Consider the following 23,625-nt stretch of genomic DNA (forward strand, 5'->3'; position numbering starts at 1 on the left):
TTGTTTCCCCGCGCTGCTCTTGCGGAGCGATGGGTAACGACGCTTCGAGGCAGGCGGTTCTCGATGTGTTGCAGAGGGTCCCTGGTTCGAGTCCAGGTTGGGACGAAAAGAACACTTACCTATTTACACATCGTTACAACACTGTTTATAGACATAATATGACATTTACACATCATTACAACACTGTTTATAGACATAATATGACATTTACACATCATTACAACACTGTTTATAGACATAATGACATTTACACATCGTTACAACACTGCATATAGACACTATATGACATTTACACATCGTTACAACACCGCATATAGACACTATATGACATTTACACATCGTTACAACACCGCATATAGACACTATATGACATTTACACATCGTTACAACACCGCATATAGACACTATATGACATTTACACATCGTTACAACACCGCATATAGACACTATATGACATTTACACATCGTTACAACACCGTTTATAGACATAATATGACATTTTGTCTTCATTTATTTTTGAACTTTCTGTGAGTGTAATGTTTTACTGTTCATTTTTTAATTGTTTATTTCACTTTATTTTATTACTTTTTGTTTATGATCTATTTCACTAGCTTTGGCAACGTAAACATACAATAAAGGCCCTTAAATTGAATTGAATAGAGTTGAATTAAATTGAATGGAAATGAATTGAATGGAAATGAATTGAATGGAAATGAATTGAATGGAAATGAATTGAATGGAATTGAATTGAATGGAATTGAATTGAATGGAAATGAATTGAATGGAAATAAATTGAATGGAAATGAATTGAATGGAATTGAATTGAATGGAATTGAATGGAATTGAATTGAATGGAAATGAATTGAATGGAAATTAATTGAATGGAATTGAATTGAATGGAATTGAATTGAATGGAAATGAATTGAATGGAAATGAATTGAATGGAAATGAATTGAATGGAATTGAATTGAATGGAATTGAATGGAATTGAATTGAATGGAAATGAATTGAATGGAAATGAATTGAATGGAATTGAATTGAATGGAATTGAATGGAATTGAATTGAATGGAAATGAATTGAATGGAAATGAATTGAATGGAATTGAATTGAATGGAATTGAATGTAATTGAATTGAATGGAAATGAATTGAATGGAAATGAATTGAATGGAATTGAATTGAATGGAATTGAATTGAATGGAAATGAATTGAATGGAAATGAATTGAATGGAAATGAATTGAATGGAAATGAATTGAATGGAATTGAATGGAATTGAATGGAATTGAATTGAATGGAAATGAATTGAATGGAATTGAATGTAAATGAATTGAATGGAATTGAATTGAATGGAAATGAATTGAATGGAATTGAATGGAAATGAATTGAATGGAATTGAATTGAATGGAAATGAATTGAATGGAATTGAATGGAATGGTAAACATATGGTTCCCATGACAATAAAGCTTCTGAAATTGAAATTGGATAGAATTGACAAGAGCCTACTTCAGTGTGTTGATAGGACAAGTCACACACACACACACACACACACACACACACACACACACACACACACACACACACACACACACACACACACACACACACACACACACACACACACACACACACACACTTTAAGGACATAATCTCTTAGAGGTATGTGAGAAATTCCTACCCCACACTGCCATTCACTATAAACAGTCGAGCAACACCCAACACCACACACACACACACACACACACACAGATATCCCCTCCCCCCCACACCAAACAGCAAAAGGAGAAATCCTAAACCTGAAAACATACAAGGTAGGAAACCTGTTTCTACAAGACTCTCTCCCTCTCTCTTTCCTTCTCTGAACTGCATTCCTCGCTCCGCGGTTTACATGTACCGAGTGCCGTCTTTCGGTCCTGTCGCTCTCTATCACTTCCTGTGTGGTTTTAATGAGGGTAACACATGTCCCTGGGGCCGGCTGGTTAAAATAACTCCCCCAGCCTGACACTTCCCATGTAGATTAACACTGAGGAGAGGCAGCAACAGACACAGATACAGATACACTACTATAACAGCTGCTGCCTGCCTGCCAGGCCATGGAGACACACGGTCACACACACACACACAGAGAGAGGGACAGGCCATGGACACACACGGTCACACACACACACACACACACACACAGAGAGAGGGACAGGCCATGGAGACACGGTAACACACACACACAGAGAGAGGGACAGGCCATGGACACACACGGTCACACACACACACACACACACACACACACACACACACACACACACACACACACACACACACACACACACACACACACACACACACACACACACACACACACACAGAGAGAGAGGGACAGACAGCAGCCTTCATTAGGCTACATGACAGACAGACAGACAGACAGACAGACAGACGCAGAGACAGACAGACAGACAGACAGACAGACAGACAGACAGACAGACATTTGAAGTCAGAAGTTCACCTTAGCCAAATACATTTAAACTACATTTTTCACATTTCCTGACATTCAATCTTTGTAAAAAATTCCCTGTCAGTTAGGATCACCACTTTATTTTAAAAATGTGAAATGTCAGAATAATAGTAGAGAGAATTATTTATTTCAGCTTTTATTTCTTTCATCACATTCCCAGTGGGTCAGAAGTTTACATGCACTCAATTAGTATTTGGTAGCATTGCCTTTAAATTGTTTAACTTGGGTCAAACGTTTCAGGTAGCCATCCACAAGCTTCCCACAATAAGTTGGGTGAATTTTGGCCCATTCCTCCTGGCAGAGCTGGTGTAACTGAGTCAGGTTTGTAGGCCTCCTTGCTCACACACACACTTTTCAGTTCTGCCCACAAATATTATATAGGATTGAGGTCAGGGCTTTGTGATGGCCACTCCAATACCTTGACTTTGTTGTCCTTAAGGCATTTTACCACAACTTTGGAAGCATGCTTGGGGTCATTGTCCATTTGGAAGACCCATTTGTGACCAAGCTTTAACTTCCTGACTGATGTCTTGAGATGTTGCTTCAATAAATCCACATACTTTCCCTGCCTCATGATGCCATCTATTTTGTGAAGTGCACCAGTCCCTCTTGCAGCAAAGCACCCCCCACAACATGAGATGTTTGGTATGTCCACGCTCAGCCACCTGAAGTCAGATCTGGAGTCAAACCTGGAGTCAGATACAGACCTGGAGTCAGATACAGACCTGGAGTCAGACACAGACCTGGAGTCAGACACAGACCTGGAGTCAGACACAGACCTGGAGTCAAACCTGGAGTCAGATACAGACCTGTAGTCAAACCTGGAGTCAGATACAGACCTGGAGTCAGATACAGACCTGGAGTCAGACACAGACCTGGAGTCAAACCTGGAGTCAGATACAGACCTGGAGTCAGATACAGACCTGGAGTCAGACACAGACCTGGAGTCAGACACAGACCTGGAGTCAGACACAGACCTGGAGTCAAACCTGGAGTCAGATACAGACCTGTAGTCAAACCTGGAGTCAGATACAGACCTGGAGTCAGATACAGACCTGGAGTCAGACACAGACCTGGAGTCAGACACAGACCTGGAGTCAGACACAGACCTGGAGTCAAATCTGGAGTCAGACACAGACCTGGAGTCAGACACAGACCTGGAGTCAGACACAGACCTGGAGTCAGACCTGGAGTCAGATACAGACCTGGAGTCAGACCTGGAGTCAGACACAGACATGGAGTCAGATACAGACCTGGAGTCAGACCTGGAGTCAGACACAGACCTGGAGTCAAACCTGGAGTCAGACACAGACCTGGAGTCAGACACAGACCTGTAGTCAGACACAGACCTGGAGTCAGACCTGGAGTCAGACACAGACCTGGAGTCAGACCTGGAGTCAGACCTGGAGTCAGACACAGACCTGGAGTCAGACACAGACCTGGAGTCAGACCTGGAGTCAGACACAGACCTGGAGTCAGACACAGACCTGGGGTCAGACCTGGAGTCAGACACAGACCTGGAGTCAGACACAGACCTGGAGTCAGACACAGACCTGGAGTCAGACACAAACCTGGAGTCAGACCTGTAGTCAGACACAGACCTGTAGTCAGACACAGACCTGGAGTCAGACACAGACCTGGAGTCAGACACAGACCTGGAGTCAGACCTGTAGTCAGACACAGACCTGTAGTCAGACACAGACCTGGAGTCAGACACAGACCTGGAGTCAGATACAGACCTGGAGTCAGACACAGACCTGGAGTCAGACACAGACCTGGAGTCAGACACAGACCTGGAGTCAAACCTGGAGTCAGATACAGACCTGTAGTCAAACCTGGAGTCAGATACAGACCTGGAGTCAGATACAGACCTGGAGTCAGACACAGACCTGGAGTCAGACACAGACCTGGAGTCAGACACAGACCTGGAGTCAAATCTGGAGTCAGACACAGACCTGGAGTCAGACACAGACCTGGAGTCAGTCACAGACCTGGAGTCAGACCTGGAGTCAGATACAGACCTGGAGTCAGACCTGGAGTCAGACACAGACATGGAGTCAGATACAGACCTGGAGTCAGACCTGGAGTCAGACACAGACCTGGAGTCAAACCTGGAGTCAGACACAGACCTGGAGTCAGACACAGACCTGTAGTCAGACACAGACCTGGAGTCAGACCTGGAGTCAGACACAGACCTGGAGTCAGACCTGGAGTCAGACCTGGAGTCAGACACAGACCTGGAGTCAGACACAGACCTGGAGTCAGACCTGGAGTCAGACACAGACCTGGAGTCAGACACAGACCTGGGGTCAGACCTGGATTCAGACACAGACCTGGAGTCAGACACAGACCTGGAGTCAGACACAGACCTGGAGTCAGACACAGACCTGGAGTCAGAAAAAACCTGGAGTCAGACCTGTAGTCAGACACAGACCTGTAGTCAGACACAGACCTGGAGTCAGACCTGTAGTCAGACACAGACCTGTAGTCAGACACAGACCTGGAGTCAGACACAGACCTGGAGTCAGACACAGACCTGGAGTCAGACACAGTTTACTTTGTAGACTTTATTCAGCTACTGGAGAGGCTCAGAGAGATCACTCCAGGTTCAAGTCGGAATTTGACGTTTTTGTTGATCTCCAGGACGTCGGGAGACTCGGTCAACACCGCCCACTACGGGCAACACCGCCCACTACGGTCAACACCGCCCACTACGGTCAACACCGCCCACTACGGTCAACACCGCCCACTACGGTCAACACCGCCCACTACGGGCAACACCGTCCACTACGGGCAACACCGCCCACTACGGGCAACACCGTCCACTACGGGCAACACCGTCCACTACGGGCAACACCGCCCACTACGGGCAACACCGCCCACTACGGTCAACACCGCCCACTACGGGCAGCACAGCCCACTACGGGCAACACCGCCCACTACGGGCAACACCGCCCACTACGGGCAACACCGTCCACTACCGGCAACACCGTCCACTACGGGCAACACCGCCCACTACGGGCAACACCGCCCACTACGGGCAACACCGTCCACTACGGGCAACACCGTCCACTACGGGCAACACCGCACCGTCCACTACGGGCAACACCGCCCACTACGGGCAACACCGCCCACTACGGGCAACACCGCCCACTACGGGCAACACCGTCCACTACGGGCAACACCGCCCACTACGGGCAACACCGTCCACTACGGGCAACACCGTCCACTACGGGCAACACCGCCCACTACGGGCAACATTGGCCACTACGGGCAACACCGCACCGTCCACTACGGGCAACACCGCCCACTACGGGCAACACCGTCCACTACAGGCAACACCGCCCACTACGGGCAACACCGCACCGTCCACTACGGGCAACACCGCCCACTATGGGCAACACCGCCCACTACGGGCAACATCGCCCACTACGGGCAACACCGTCCACTACGGGCAGCACCGCCCACTACGGGCAGCACCGCCCACTACGGGCAACACCGCCCACTACGGGCAACACCGCCCACTACGGGCAACACCGTCCACTACCGGCAACACCGTCCACTACGGGCAACACCGTCCACTACGGGCAACACCGCCCACTACGGGCAACACCACACCGCCCACTACGGTCAACACCGCCCACTACGGTCAACACCGCCCACTACCGGCAACACCGCCCACTACGGTCAACACCGCCCACTACCGGCAACACCGTCCAATTCGGTCAACACCGCCCACTACGGGCAACACCGTCCACTACCGGCAACACCGTCCACTACGGGCAACACCGTCCACTACGGGCAACACCGTCCACTACGGGCAGCACCACACCGCCCACTACGGTCAACACCGCCCACTACGGTCAACACCGCCCACTACGGGCAACACCGCCCACTATTTTCAACAATAAAAACCTCTAATCAAGTGTCCAGAGATGGGATGAAACCTGCAGTCTATGGAACAAGATCTCCCTGCCTGTCCCACTACACCATCCATCCACAGTGAGCTAGCATGGCCAGACAGCCTTAAACCTGCAGTCTATAAGGCAGGAGCTCCCTGCCTGTCCCACTACACCATCCATCCACAGTGAGCTAGCACGGCCAGACAGCCTTAAACCTGCAGTCTATAAGGCAGGATCTCCCTGCCTGTCCCACTACACCATCCATCCACAGTGAGCTAGCACGGCCAGACAGCCTTAAACCTGCAGTCTATAAGGCAGGAGCTCCCTGCCTGTCCCACTACACCATCCATCCACAGTGAGCTAGCACGGCCAGACAGCCTTAAACCTGCAGTCTATAAGGCAGGAGCTCCCTGCCTGTCCCACTACACCATCCATCCACAGTGAGCTAGCACGGCCAGACAGCCTTAAACCTGCAGTCTATAAGGCAGGATCTCCCTGCCTGTCCCACTACACCATCCATCCACAGTGAGCTAGCATGGCCAGACAGCCTTAAACCTGCAGTCTGTGGAACAGGAGCTCCCTGCCTGCCCCACTACACCATCCATCCACAGTGAGCTAGCACGGCCAGACAGCCTTAAACCTGCAGTCTATAAGGCAGGAGCTCCCTGCCTGTCCCACTACACCATCCATCCACAGTGAGCTAGCACGGCCAGACAGCCTTAAACCTGCAGTCTATAAGGCAAGATCTCCCTGCCTGTCCCACTACACCATCCATCCACAGTGAGCTAGCACGGCCAGACAGCCTTAAACCTGCAGTCTATAAGGCAGGAGCTCCCTGCCTGTCCCACTACACCATCCATCCACAGTAAGCTAGCACGGCCAGACAGCCTTAAACCTGCAGTCTATAAGGCAGGAGCTCCCTGCTTATCTCACTACACCATCCATCCACAGTGAGCTAGCACGGCCAGACAGCCTTAAACCTGCAGTCTGAAAAGGCAGGATCTACCTGCCTGTCCCACTACACCATCCATCCACAGTGAGCTAGCATGGCCAGACAGCCTTAAACCTGCAGTCTGTGGAACAGGAGCTCCCTGCCTGTCCCACTACATCATCCATCCACAGTAAGCTAGCACGGCCAGACAGCCTTAAACCTGCAGTCTATAAGGCAGGAGCTCCCTGCTTATCTCACTACACCATCCATCCACAGTAAGCTAGCACGGCCAGACAGCCTTAAACCTGCAGTCTATAAGGCAGGAGCTCCCTGCTTATCTCACTACACCATCCATCCACAGTGAGCTAGCACAGCCAGACAGCCTTAAACCTGCAGTCTATAAGGCAGGAGCTCCCTGCCTGTCCCACTACACCATCCATCCACAGTGAGCTAGCACGGCCAGACAGCCTTAAACCTGCAGTCTGTGGAACAGGAGCTCCCTGCCTGTCCCACTACACCATCCATCCACAGTGAGCTAGCACGGCCAGACAGCCTTAAACCTGCAATCTATAAGGCAGGAGCTCCCTGCCTGTCCCACTACACCATCCATCCACAGTGAGCTAGCACGGCCAGACAGCCTTAAACCTGCAGTCTATAAGGCAGGAGCTCCCTGCCTGTCCCACTACACCATCCATCCACAGTGAGCTAGCACGGCCAGACAGCCTTAAACCTGCAGTCTATAAGGCAGGAGCTCCCTGCCTGTCCCACTACACCATCCATCCACAGTGAGCTAGCACGGCCAGACAGCCTTAAACCTCCAGTCTATAAGGCAGGAGCTCCCTGCCTGTCCCACTACACCATCCATCCACAGTAAGCTAGCACGGCCAGACAGCCTTAAACCTGCAGTCTATAAGGCAGGAGCTCCCTGCTTATCTCACTACACCATCCATCCACAGTAAGCTAGCACGGCCAGACAGCCTTAAACCTGCAGTCTATAAGGCAGGAGCTCCCTGCTTATCTCACTACACCATCCATCCACAGTAAGCTAGCACGGCCAGACAGCCTTAAACCTGCAGTCTGTGGAACAGGAGCTCCCTGCCTGTCCCACTACACCATCCATCCACAGTGAGCTAGCACGGCCAGACAGCCTTAAACCTGCAGTCTGTGGAACAGGAGCTCCCTGCCTGTCCCACTACACCATCCATCCACAGTGAGCTAGCACGGCCAGACAGCCTTAAACCTGCAATCTATAAGGCAGGAGCTCCCTGCCTGTCCCACTACACCATCCATCCACAGTGAGCTAGCACGGCCAGACAGCCTTAAACCTGCAGTCTATAAGGCAGGAGCTCCTGCCTGTCCCACTACACCATCCATCCACAGTGAGCTAGCACGGCCAGACAGCCTTAAACCTGCAGTCTATAAGGCAGGAGCTCCCTGCCTGTCCCACTACACCATCCATCCACAGTGAGCTAGCACGGCCAGACAGCCTTAAACCTCCATTCTATAAGGCAGGAGCTCCCTGCCTGTCCCACTACACCATCCATCCACAGTAAGCTAGCACGGCCAGACAGCCTTAAACCTGCAGTCTATAAGGCAGGAGCTCCCTGCTTATCTCACTACACCATCCATCCACAGTAAGCTAGCACGGCCAGACAGCCTTAAACCTGCAGTCTATAAGGCAGGAGCTCCCTGCCTGTCCCACTACACAGTCCATCCACAGTAAGCTAGCACGGCCAGACAGCCTTAAACCTGCAGTCTATAAGGCAGGAGCTCCCTGCTTATCTCACTACACCATCCATCCACAGTGAGCTAGCACGGCCAGACAGCCTTAAACCTGCAGTCTGTAAGGCAGGATCTCCCTGCCTGTCCCACTACACCATCCATCCACAGTGAGCTAGCACGGCCACACAGCCTTAAACCTGCAGTCTATAAGGCAGGAGCTCCCTGCCTGTCCCACTACACCATCCATCCACAGTAAGCTAGCACGGCCAGACAGCCTTAAACCTGCAGTCTATAAGGCAGGAGCTCCCTGCTTATCTTACTACACCATCCATCCACAGTGAGCTAGCACGGCCAGACAGCCTTAAACCTGCAGTCTGTGGAACAGGAGCTCCCTGCCTGTCCCACTACACCATCCATCCACAGTGAGCTAGCACGGCCAGACAGCCTTAAACCTGCAGTCTGTGGAACAGGAGCTCCCTGCCTGTCCCACTACACCATCCATCCACAGTGAGCTAGCACGGCCAGACAGCCTTAAACCTGCAGTCTGTAAGGCAGGAGCTCCCTGCCTGTCCCACTACACTCCCACTCACTACAGTGAGCTAGCACGGCCAGTCTAATTAAATGGCTGAACTGAACCCTGGAGTTGTTTTTCTGGTTTAATCCAATCCTTCATCCTTAACCAATCGGAAATGAATGCCTGAATTGTTAGCCAATCTGAATTAATGCCTGAATTGTTAACCAATCAGAATGAATGCCAGAAGTTAACCCTAGAGTTGTTTCTGTATACCAAAAATGAACCCTTTCAATTTAAACCAGTCAGAAATTAATGCCTTAATTTAGCAGTACAGTTCAGTATCTGCGTGCCTAATATAAACAAACGTCAGCTGTGTCTGACTCCAGGTCTGACCCCAGGTCTGACTCCAGGTCTGACTCCAGGTCTGACTCCAGGTCTGACTCCAGGTCTGACTCCAGGGCCGGGGGGGATTGTGGACTGGGGGCCGGTAGGGGGGGGGGTGGCAGATGGCTTAATCTTCCAGCTCCTGCTCTGAGGGTCATGAGTTCAATCTCATTGACAGGCATTCATTTATTCATTCATTCATTCATTCATTCATTATTATAAACTTCGAAATTTGAGGTTTGGAGCAATTTAGAAATGTGGAAAAACGTTTAATTTTGCACTGAGACTGTGATAACTTGTTGATAGCTATAACGTTATACATCAACAACTCTAAACAGTAGTTTACAGCCTTGTTTATAACCTGTTTATAGGCTATAACGTTATACATCAACAACTCTAAACAGTAGTTTACAGCCTTGTTTATAACCTGTTTATAGGCTACTGAAAACGCCTTGTATAAAGGCCCGTTTAGTCTACAAATGCTTTGCTGATAAATATCTAGGTCTGTTTTAGTTTATTTGTCCCCAGTACTACAACCAAAAATGTGTTGGATCACTTCGTTGTGATGACTCGGCGATAAAACCTTATATTTGAATTTAATAACGGTGGCTTTCGACAAAACAACATGTAATCATTACAGTGTTTTCATATGAATGATCTGTTGTCAAATCGGACGTTTCATGTTGTGAAGGTTCCCGTGGTAATAACTAAAGGTTCCCTGGTAGTAACTAAAGGTTCCCGTTGTAATAACTAAAGGTTCCCGTTGTAATAACTAAAGGTTCCCGTTGTAATAACTAAAGGTTCCCGTTGTAATAACTAAAGGTTCCCGTTGTAATAACTAAAGGTTCCCGTTGTAATAACTAAAGGTTCCTGTTGTAATAACTAAAGGTTCCCGGGGTAATAACTAAAGGTTCCCGGGGTAATAACTAAAGGTTCCCGTTGTAATAACTAAAGGTTCCCGTTGTGATAACTAAAGGTTCCCGTTGTGATAACTAAAGGTTCCCGTTGTGATAACTAAAGGTTCCCGTTGTGATAACTAAAGGTTCCCGTTGAGATAACTAAAGGTTCCCGTTGTGATAACTAAAGGTTCCCGTTGTGATAACTAAAGGTTCCCGTTGTGATAACTAAAGGTTCCCGTTGTGATAACTAAAGGTTCCCGTGGTAATAACTAAAGGTTCCCGTGGTAATAACTAAAGGTTCCCGTTGTGATAACTAAAGGTTCCCGTTGAGATAACTAAAGGTTCCCGTTGTAATAACTAAAGGTTCCCGTTGTAATAACTAAAGGTTACCGGGGTAATAACTAAAGGTTCCCGTTGTAATAACTAAAGGTTACCGGGGTAATATCTAAAGGTTCCCGTTGTAATAACTAAAGGTTACCGGGGTAATAACTAAAGGTTCCCGTTGTAATAACTAAAGGTTCCCGTTGTAATAACTAAAGGTTCCCGTTGTAATAACTAAAGGTTCCCGGTGTAATAACTAAAGGTTCCCGTTGTAATAACTAAAGGTTCCCGTTGTAACAACTAAAGGTTCCCGTTGTAATAACTATAGCCGACTACTTACAGCACACGCAGATTCCTCAGTCCAGCGAAGTCGGCCTTGGTGATTTTAGTCAGATTATTAGCGTTCAGATCCCTGGAGAAACAAGACGCAACAAGACGACACGATGAGTTACAATATCGACAAAAAAATAAATAAACAATCATTCATATTTAAAACATGTTCTAAAAAAACAGATTTCAATAACACACAACCTGCACGTCACTGTGCCAGTATTACCCTGGTTATTCAACACGATTTAGGCCACAATTAAATGACTGAATTTAAAACAAACGCTGGGGGAGAATCTCAGGATACAGGTGGACATGTTCCTCTTTCCATTACAGATCAGAGACGTCAGCCTACGAAACCTAAAGGAACGATGAGATAATTCAAACCTCTGAAACGATGAGCGGGATAACAGGAATGATGAGATAATTCAAACCTCTGAAACGATGCGCAGGATAAACCAAGGTGTTACAGTTTAATTTATCGGAGGCGACATTAGGAGATCGTTAGTTCAATCTGTTGACGGGTAAATGGAAAGGGTTTAGTTTAACCAACAAAACCACATCAATCTCCACAGCGGGTAGAAGAACAAACTATCCTACAGGCTTTATTAGCTTAAAAGGGAATTCACTAAATCCGTTTTTGATTAGTTCGAGCTGTGTGTGTGTGTGTGTGTGTGTGTTTCGGGCTGAGGGTTTTCGCGTTACAACAGGCCCGAGACGTCAAAACATAAACCCCGTAACTTCGTGAACCGCTTACCGACTTTTAAAACGGGCCAAATTAATTATCTGTCCGATACCAACGGGAACCATTTCCTGCTCCACTTCTTTTTAATAATCACTACGGTTCTATGAAAACGAGCCACGGGGTTATTTCTGTGGTTCTGTTGTGAGAACCACTTCATCAGAATGGACTTGGGTTTTGGAGGATTCTGTTGTAGGACCTTAACAGCAGATAATATCATCAATATATTAGGATAATGACTGGCTATATCAGTGGTTCACAACCTGTTTAAAAGGTTACTGTACCACCGACTGAATGTTGCTCTGGCCGGAAGTACCCCGGAAGTACCCCCTTCATGTGTTTTTCACCAGTAACCCTACTCTCCCATGAGTCTTCTCCAGTACAACCTGTGGATAGGTCCTAATACCCCAGGTTGGACACCACTGGTCTATATTATAGACTTCAGGGAGGGTAGACAATAAACCCTATATAGTGACTACAGTCCTAATACCCCTGGTTGGAAACCACTGGTCTATATTATAGACTTCAGGGAGGGTAGACAATAAACCCTATATAGTGACTACAGTCCTAATACCCCTGGTTGGAAACCACTGGTCTATATTATAGACTTCAGGGAGGGTAGACAATAAACCCTATATAGTGACTACAGTCCTAATACCCCTGGTTGGAAACCACTGGTCTATATTATAGACTTCAGGGAGGGTAGACAATAAACCCTATACAGTGACTACAGTCCTAATACCCCTGGTTGGAAACCACTGGTCTATATTATAGACTTCAGGGAGGGTAGACAATAAACCCTATATAGTGACTACAGTCCTAATACCCCTGGTTGGAAACCACTGGTCTATATTATAGACTTCAGGGAGGGTAGACAATAAACCCTATATAGTGACTACAGTCCTAATACCCCTGGTTGGAAACCACTGGTCTATATTATAGACTTCAGGGAGGGTAGACAATAAACCCTATATAGTGACTACAGTCCTAATACCCCTGGTTGGACACCACTGGTCTATATTATAGACTTCAGGGAGGGTAGACAATAAACCCTATATTGTGACTACAGTCCTAATACCCCTGGTTGGAAACCACTGGTCTATATTATAGACTTCAGGGAGGGTAGACAATAAACTATATAGTGACTACGGCATATACTCACAGTCTCTCTGCATTGCGTGGTATATTCCTGGGAACGCTGCGGAGACCCTGGCCGTGACAGTCCACAGTAGAGCCGGAACAGGAGCACTGCGCCGGGCATGGCTGGCCCTCTGCCCGGCTGGACAGCCCCAGGACCACCAGGACAGCCAGCAGACAGCGACACAGACCCAGAGCTGAGGCCGGAGCAAGGAGGCTCGACCGTAGGGACATTATTACTGCAGTGGACTGGTTTGGTAGCCCACTAAGGAGAGGGGCCGAGGAGTCACCGAAGGGTTGTAAATCCACAGGAGGAGTTAAAAATCCCACGAGGAGGATTCCAACTCTTTCTCTCTTTCTGTTTGTTTATTTTGTGTGTTTTGCTCCTCCTCGTTGTGGCGGTTTTATCGTAGTATATAAGAATCACATGTCAGAAGAAACCCGCAAGTCTGGATGACAGCGGCCGGGCGGAAAGAGTGAGACAGGGCGGCAGGCTGGTAGACGGACAACTGGCGCTAGAGCGGCACAAAGTTCTCCCACATGGCCGCGGCATGCAGTGCGGTAATCCCCTCCGTGTGAAGCGATGTATACACGGTAAACCCAAGAAACACCTCCTAATGAACCTTTGGCGAACACACACACACTCTCCCTCTCTCTCACACACACACACACACACACCAGGTGAGATTAGACACAGCGCGAGGTGGGTGAGTGATTGGCTGTTGTATTATTCATTCACAGCACGCGCAGAGCGAAGAAATCGTGATCTCGTGCAGGTCAACGTGGCTGAGGTATTGATTTCCCTTCAGACGTCCGTTTAACACCGGGAAGAGCCCCGTGCTTAGAATCACACTCCGTGTGTGTGTTTGTCGGTGAAAGAGCTCTCCGAGACTGCGTGTGTGTGAGGGAGAAGAGAAGAAAACGGGAACGTTTTCACTGCGTCTGTCCAAGCAACACCTCGCACGCACACACACACTCAATCCCTCTTGTCTCCCTTCCTCTCACTCTCCCTTTCTCTCTCTGTCACTCGAACACACACACACACACACACAATGACGAGTCTGCGTTTTCCTCCGAGGCAGAGCGACGCTGTGCGTTAGACCACTCTCTCTCTCTCTCTCTCTCTCTCTGCAGTGGCCGGCCACCTGATGCCGTGAGCGGTGTAGAGGAGAGACGAGGCCCGTCTTGGAAAGTAACCACCGTAAACCAATCGTAACCTACCGATCGGTGCACCTTCAAAATCACTCTTGAGATATCCTTGAAGGTTACAAGTGTTCACCACACAGTGAACACAGTAGCCTAATTAGGAGGTTCTTAAATCCAAAACGGTTCAGGTAGTAGTATCCCAAATAAACCCGACAGGAAAGTTGAGGTAATGTTGCAGGAATAGTAACGAGTCAAAGGGGGGGGGGTAGGTAATACCTCTGTGTCTCAGTCTGCAGAATCAACCGGGGTTAGTTTATAACAGCGCTGCGTCAATCTGTTCAATGTTACAAATTCTCCCAACCGCGCGTTTTTGGCTGTCAATCTCATCCGTTAATCCGTGCCGTTTATTTCGGTGTTTCTGTCTCCATGGGCTGGGGGGAGGATTTCACCCTCTGTTTTTAACGTGCGAACTCACAGCAGTGTGGACCAGGGAACTCCCTTTCCAACCCCAAGCCCTGGAAGCTTTATACTGGCCGGGTAACTCCTCCCCTACCCCCGCCCCGAACCCGACTCCTGCCCGCTACCCCTCTACCTTGTACGGTGCTCAAACACAGCGTCACACTGTCTGACGCAGCCGTGCTGTTTGTGTGTCAAATCTTAATACTGGTTTCTACATATCAGACAGAGAGTATTGACCTGATGGATAGATCTGAGGCAGTGGATCTTTTCATCTCTCTCGCTCCCTGTCTCTCTCTGCCCCCCTCTCTCTCTCTCTCTCTCTCTCTCTCTCTTTATCTCTCTCTCTCTCTCTCTCTCTCTCTCTCTCTCTCTCTCTCTCTCTCTCTCTCTATCTCTCTCTCTTTATCTCTCTCTCTCTCTCTCTCTCTCTCTCTCTCTCTCTCTCTCTCTCTCTCTCTCTCTCTGTCTCTCTCTCTCTCTCTCTCTCTCTCTCTCTCTCCCTCTCTCTCTCTCTCTCTCTCTCTCTCTCTCTCTCTCTCCCTCTCTCTGTGTTGGTGTGGGAGTGTAGTGTGTAGTGTGTGTATCACAGGAGGCTGGTAGCACCTTAATTGTGGAAGACAAGCTCATTGTAACGGCTGGAGAGGAACTAGTGGTGTCCATGAGTTTGATGCCCTTCCCTTCCCTCTGTTCCAGCTGTTGTTATTATGACGGTCCTCTCAGCAGCCTCCTGTAGTGTGTGTGTGTGTGTGTGTGTGTGTGTGTGTGTGTGTGTGTGTGTGTGTGTGTGTGTGTGTGTGTGTGTGTGTGTGTGTGTTGGGCATGCAGAATGTCAATTATTTCCTCCTTTGATTCAATCCCACTTTAACACTGTTTGGTAATTGCTGCAGTAGCTGTGTTTATGTGTGTGTGCGTGTGTGTGCGTGTATGTGTGTGTGTGTGTGTGTGTGTGTGTGTGTGTGTGTGTGTGTGTGTGTGTGTGTGTGTGTGTGTGTATGTGTGTGTAGGTAGGTAGCTACATCCCCAGGCCATGGGTACATAATAGCCGCAATCAACAGAGGGGGCAGGGAGGGAGGGAGAGGGAGGGGGAGAAGGAGAGATAGAGAAAGAAAGTAAGAGGGAGTAGGGAAGGAGAGAGAAGGGAAGAGAGGGGCGAACCCACTCACCTCACAAAGGGCCTCCAGTGTAATTTACCTGAGTACCTATCCAGAGAGACGTTAACCTGAACCCTCCTCCCTTTACCTGACCTTATACCTCAGTCTCTACCTGACTATATACCTCAGTCTCTACCTGACTTTATACCCCAGTCTCTACCTGACTTTATACCTCAGTCTCTACCTGACCTTATACCTCAGTCTCTACCTGACTTTATACCCCAGTCTCTACCTGACTTTATACCTCAGTCTCTACCTGACTATATACCTCAGTCTCTACCTGACTTTATACCTCAGTCTACCTGACTTTATACCTCAGTCTCTACCTGACCTTATACCTCAGTCTCTACCTGACTTTATACCTCAGTCTCTACCTGACCTTATACCTCAGTCTCTACCTGACCATACCTCAGTCTATACCTGACTCTATACCTCAGTCTCTACCTGACTTTATACCTCAATCTCTACCTGGCTTTATACCTCAGTCTCTACCTGACTTTATACCTCAGTCTCTACCTGACTTTATACCTCAGTCTCTACCTGACCTTATACCTCAGTCTCTACCTGACTTTATACCTCAGTCTCTACCTGACTTTATACCTCAGTCTCTACCTGACTTTATACCTCAGTCTCTACCTGACCTTATACCTCAGTCTCTACCTGACTTTATACCTCAGTCTCTACCTGACCTTATACCTCAGTCTCTACCTGACTTTATACCTCAGTCTCTACCTGACCTTATACCTCAGTCTCTACCTGACTTTATACCTCAGTCTCTACCTGACCTTATACCTCAGTCTCTACCTGACCATATCTCAGTCTATACCTGACTCTATACCTCAGTCTCTACCTGACTTTATACCTCAGTCTCTACCTGACTTTATACCTCAGTCTCTACCTGACCTTATACCTCAGTCTCTACCTGACTTTATACCTCAGTCTCTACCTGACCTTATACCTCAGTCTCTACCTGACTTTATACCTCAGTCTCTACCTGACTTTATACCTCAGTCTCTACCTGACTTTATACCTCAGTCTCTACCTGACCTTATACCTCAGTCTCTACCTGACTTTATACCTCAGTCTCTACCTGACCTTATACCTCAGTCTCTACCTGACTTTATACCTCAGTCTCTACCTGACTTTATACCTCAGTCTCTACCTGACTTTATACCTCAGTCTCTACCTGACTTTATACCTCAGTCTCTACCTGACTTTATACCTCAGTCTCTACCTGACTTTATACCTCAGTCTCTACCTGACTTTATACCTCAGTCTCTACCTGACTTTATACCCCAGTCTCTACCTGACTTTATACCTCAGTCTCTACCTGACTTTATACCTCAGTCTCTACCTGACTTTATACCTCAGTCTCTACCTGACCTTATACCTCAGTCTCTACCTGACTTTATACCTCAGTCTCTACCTGACCTTATACCTCAGCCTCTACCTGACTTTATACCTCAGTCTCTACCTGACCTTATACCTCAGTCTCTACCTGACTTTATACCTCAGTCTCTACCTGACCTTATACCTCAGTCTCTACCTGACCATACCTCAGTCTCTACCTGACTCTATACCTCAGTCTCTACCTGACTTTATACCTCAGTCTCTACCTGACTTTATACCTCAGTCTCTACCTGACTTTATACCTCAGTCTCTACCTGACTTTATACCTCAGTCTCTACCTGACTTTATACCTCAGTCTCTACCTGACTTTATACCTCAGTCTCTACCTGACTTCATACCTCAGTCTGCCTGACTTCATACCTCAGTCTCTACCTGACTTTATATAATTTAGCTTTGAACTCCTCTATCCTCCTCTTTTAACTAAATATTATTTAGTAACCGGTTCCACATCCTTTGTTTTGTTTACTAAATTTTTTGCCCAAACTGTCATCTGAACTCAACATTTTTAAAAGCTACAAAATGAGAAAAAGTAGGATTTTTTTTTTTTGACAACTTGGCCATTTGCTCAAATTGTCCCAAATGTCAACGAACATGTTTAACACATGTTGACGAGTTCAAATCGCAGATGAGGACATTTTGAATAATATTGACGTTATAAATGAATCATGCACAGTTGAAGTCGGAAGTTTACATACACTTAGGTTGGAGTCATTAAAACTTGTTTTTCAACCACTCCACACATTTCTTGTTAACAAACTATAGTTTTGGCAAGTCGGTTAGGACATCTACTTTGTGCATGACACAAATAATTTTTCTAAGTCATTTTTCCAACAATTGTTTACAGACAGATTATTTCACTTATAATTCACTGTATCACAATTCCAGTGGGTCAGAAGTTAACATACACTAAGTTGACTGTGCCTTTAAACAGCTTGGAAAATTCCAGAAAATTATGTCATGGCTTTAGAAGCTTCTGAAAGTCTAATTGACATAATTTTGTGTCAATTGGAGGTGAACCTGTGGATGTATTTCAAGCTCTACCTTCAAACTAAGTGCCTCTTTGCTTGACATCATGGGAAAATCAAAAGAAATCAGCCAAGACCTCAGAAAAAATTGTAGGCCTCCACAAGTCTGGTTCATCCTTGGGAGCAATTTCCAAACGCCTGAAGGAACCACGTACTTTGGTGCGAAAAGTGCAAATCAATCCCAGAACAACAGCAAAGACCCTGTGAAGATGCTGGAGGAAACGGGTACAAAAGTATTTATATCCACAGTAAAACGAATCCTATATCAACATAACCTGAAAGGCCGCTCAGCAAGGAAGAAGCCACTGCTCCAAAACCGCCATAAAATAAGCCAGACTACGGTTTGCAACTGCACATGGGGACAAAGATCGTACTTTTTGGAGAAATGTCCTCTGGTCTGATGAAACAAAAATAGAACTGTTTGGCCATAATGACCATCGTTATGTTTGGAGGAAAAAGGGGGAGGCTTGCAAGCTGAAGAACACCATCCCAACCGTGAAGCACAGGTGTGGCAGCATCATGTTGTGGGGGTGCTTTGCTGCAGGAGGGACTGGTGCACTTCACAGAATAGACAAAAATTTGTGGGCAGAACTGAAAAAGTGTGTGCGAGCAAGGAGGCCTACAAACCTGACTCAGTTACACCAGCTCTGCCAGGAGGAATGGGCCAAATTTCACCCAACTTATTGTGGGAAGTTTGTGGAAGGCTACCCAAAACGTTTAACCCAAGTTTAAACAATTTAAAGGCAATGCTACCAAATACTAATTGAGTGTATGTAAACTTCTGACCCACTGGGAATGTGATGAAAAAAATAAAATCTGAAATAAATAATTCTCTCTACTATTATTCTGAAATTTCACATTTTTAAATAAAGTGGTGATCCTAACTGACCTAAAACAGGGACTTTTTTTACAAGGATTAAATGTTAGGAATTGCAAAAAAAAAAACTGAGTTTCAAAGTATTTGTCTAAGGTGTATGTAAACGGCCGACGTCAACTGTGAGTTGAAAAACATTTAACGTCAAAAGCAACCAGACACACAGCATTAAAAGAGTGAGAGCCACCAGACACACAGCATTAAAAGAGTGAGAGCAACCAGACACACAGCATTAAAAGAGTGAGAGCCACCAGACACACAGCATTAAAAGAGTGAGAGCAACCAGACACACAGCATTAAAAGAGTGAGAGCAACCAGACACACAGCATTAAAAGAGTGAGAGCAACCAGACACACAGCTTTAAAAGAGTGAGAGCAACCAGACACACAGCATTAAAAGAGTGAGAGCAACCAGACACACAGCATTAAAAGAGTGAGAGCAACCAGACACACAGCATTAAAAGAGTGAGAGCAACCAGACACACAGCATTAAAAGAGTGAGAGCAACCAGACACACAGCATTCAAAGAGTGAGAGCAACCAGACACACAGCATTAAAAGAGTGAGAGCCACCAGACACACAGCATTAAAAGAGTGAGAGCCACCAGACACACAGCATTAAAAGAGTGAGAGCCACCAGACACACAGCATTAAAAGAGTGAGAGCCACCAGACACACAGCATTAAAAGAGTGAGAGCAACCAGACACACAGCATTAAAAGAGTGAGAGCAACCAGACACACAGCATTAAAAGAGTGAGAGCAACCAGACACACAGCATTAAAAGAGTGAGAGCAACCAGACACACAGCATTAAAAGAGTGAGAACAACCAGACACACAGCATTAAAAGAGTGAGAGCAACCAGACACACAGCATTAAAAGAGTGAGAGCAACCAGACACACAGCATTAAAAGAGTGAGAGCAACCAGACACACAGCATTAAAAGAGTGAGAGCCACCAGACACACAGCATTAAAAGAGTGAGAGCCACCAGACACACAGCATTAAAATAGTGAGAGCCACCAGACACACAGCATTAAAAGAGTGAGAGCAACCAGACACACAGCATTAAAAGAGTGAGAGCCACCAGACACACAGCATTAAAAGAGTGAGAGCAACCAGACACACAGCATTAAAAGAGTGAGAGCAACCAGACACACAGCATTAAAAGAGTGAGAGCAACCAGACACACAGCATTAAAAGAGTGAGAGCAACCAGACACACAGCATTAAAAGAGTGAGAGCAACCAGACACACAGCATTAAAAGAGTGAGAGCAACCAGACACACAGCATTAAAAGAGTGAGAGCAACCAGACACACAGCATTAAAAGAGTGAGAGCAACCAGACACACAGCATTAAAAGAGTGAGAGCAACCAGACACACAGCATTAAGAGAGACTGCGTTGATACAATGACTTATCAATGACCCAGTTCAGTTCATCCGTTGTGTCACTGAGTTGTCATAACACTTCAGCAATTGTGTATTATCCCCAGGGGCGTTGGTAGACACAATGTAAGTAACCTAATTTACAGTAACTGCCCTGAATGCCTCTGCTAATCCTACAGCTATTGTCTGCAGTAATCATGTGCCTATGAACCAGAGTTATACTGTTAGCACTGAGGCGGTGTGCCCTAGTAGGAGGTCCACTGTGTTCAGCTCACCCTGCACTGACATAAATAACATGAGCATGTCTACCTCTGCTGAGTTTCCCAGTAAAAGCAATAAAAACAAGCAAGCATCCCAGAAAAGTGCTACAAATTAGCCCACATTAACGTACAGCACCAGTCATAAGTTTGGACACACCTACTCATTCAAGGGTTTTTCTTATTTTTTTACTATTTTCTGCATTGTTGAATAATGTTGAAGACATCAACACTATGAAATAGCACATATGGAACCAAGTAGTAACCAAGGAAGTGTTAAACAAAATCAAATTGTATATTCTTCAAAGTAGCCACCCTTTGCCTTGATGATAGCGTTGCAAATTCTTGGCATTCTCTCAACCAGCTACACCTGGAATGCTCTTCCCTACAGTCTTAAAGGAGTTGCCACTTGTTGGCTGCTATTCCTTCACTCTGCGGTCCAACTCATCCCAAACCATCTCAATTTGGTTGAGGTCGGGTGATTGTGGAGGCCAGGTTATCTGATGTAGCGCTCCATCACTGTCCTTTGTCAAATAGCCTGGAGGTGTGTTTTGGGTCATTGTCCTGTTGAAAGACAAATTATATTTCCACGAAGCGCAAACCAGATGGGATGGCATATCGCTGCAGAATGCTCTGGTAGCCATGCTGGTTAAGTGTGCCTTGAATTCTAAATAAATCACAGACAGTGTCACCAGCTAAGCACCCACTCACCATCACACCTCCTCCTCCATGCTTCACTGAGCCCAAACCAGATGGGATGGCGTATCGCTGCAGAGGTGACAGAGAGAAAACAAGAGAGAGGTCATTGTTGGTGTGTGTTGAATTGTTTACGGTGTTTACAGTGTTCATTTGTTGTGGGGAAATCCCTCATTCTTTCCTCTCTTGTTGTCTGTTTTGTGAGTCTGATGTCAGACCACACACACACACACACACACACACACACACACACACACACACACACACACACACACACACACACAAACACAGACAGACAGACACACAGAGACACACAGAGACACAGAGACACACACACACACACACACACACACACACACACACACACACACACACACACACACACACACACACACACACACACACACACACACACACACACAGAGAGAGAGAGAGAGACACACACACACAGACACACACACACACACAGAGTATCCAAGATGCCAGAGTTATGATGTCATCCACTCATCAAAGCGTGGATAATCATTTGTTACAGGACTTGTTACTATAAACCTCTAAAGCCTTTTGCTCCTCCTTCTCTGATTCAAACTCAAGCTGCTTTATTGGCACGAAAAAACATTGCATCAATATTCTATACAATCTCTCGCTCTCCCTGTCTCTCTCTCTCCCTCTCTCTCTCTCTCTCTCTCCCCCGGTCTCTCTCTCTCCCTCTCTCCCTCTCTCTCTCCCTGTTTCTCTCTCTCTCTCTCTCTCTCTCTCTCTCTCTCTCTCTCTCTCTCTCTCTCTCTCTCTCTCCCTCTACCTCCCCCACCTCTCTCTCTCTCTCGCTCCCCCCTCTCTCTCTCTCTCTCCCTGCCTCTCTCTCTCTCTCTCTGTGTGAGGTATGTTATAGTTGTTCTCATTCATGGATGTTAGTAATGATATCTGGAAAAAATGTTTTTATGTGAAACACATTTAACACACATCTACACCCAAACTCAAGCACACACCCACACACACACACACACACACACACACACACACACACACACACACACACACACACACACACACACACACACACACACACACACACACACACACACACACACTCACACACACACACACACATATTAAATGTGGGAACTCCTTAAAAACTGTTGGAAAAGCGTTCCTCACGCCAAGCCGTCATCAAGGCAAAGGGTCAGACACATTCAAAACTACAAGATAGAGGCAAGGCAAGTGACCCCACAGACAACCTCCACTCCCCAAAATGGGGGCACCTGCCTAGGTCACATACTGCTTTGTCTGAATGTATCTACGCAGTGCCAATAGGACACCATCTACTGCCATTACTGTGTTACAGTGCAGCACAGTGACACTTACTGGTTATCATCCAGTAAGGCGAGGTCAGTACAGGTGCATCAAAGCTGGGACCATCTACTGCCATTACTGTGTTACAGTGACACTTACTTGCACGTCGTCATAGCGAAGGTATTTGACTCTAACTGTGTTCCTCTGAGGGAACCCCCCTGTACAGCCGCTTCATTGTAGGTTAGCGTTGACGCAAGATGTCGGCAGAGCTGGGACCATCATCCAGAAGGCGAGGTCAGTACAGGTGCATCAAAGCTGGGACCGAGAGACTGAAAAACAGCTTCTATCTCAAGGCCATCAGACTGTTAAACAGCCACCACTAACATTGAGTGGCTGCTGCCAACATACTGACTCAAATCTCTATCCACTTTAATAATTAATAAATGTATCACTGGCCACTTTAAACAATGTCACCTAATATAATGTTTACATACCCTACATTACTCATCTCATATGTATATACTGTACTCTATACCATCTACTGCATCT

The 23,625-nt window shown here is 46.8% G+C and overlaps 1 protein-coding gene across 1 annotated transcript in view; it reads right to left on the reverse strand.

The window, feature by feature from the left end:
• The window catches only part of LOC139374582 (slit homolog 2 protein-like), a 220,167-nt gene extending 205,145 nt beyond the window's left edge, over positions 1-15,022 (reverse strand). The window contains exons 1-2 of the mRNA XM_071115587.1: positions 13,408-15,022; positions 11,517-11,588 (exon numbers count right to left, since the gene is read on the reverse strand). Coding sequence (XP_070971688.1) covers positions 11,517-11,588; positions 13,408-13,616 — 281 coding nt within the window. The 5' untranslated portion in view covers positions 13,617-15,022. The remainder of the gene's footprint in view (positions 1-11,516; positions 11,589-13,407) is intronic.
• Positions 15,023-23,625: the final 8,603 nt, after the last annotated feature.

Source organism: Oncorhynchus clarkii, chromosome 19 (assembly GCF_045791955.1).
Source record: "Oncorhynchus clarkii lewisi isolate Uvic-CL-2024 chromosome 19, UVic_Ocla_1.0, whole genome shotgun sequence".
NCBI lineage: Eukaryota > Metazoa > Chordata > Actinopteri > Salmoniformes > Salmonidae > Oncorhynchus > Oncorhynchus clarkii.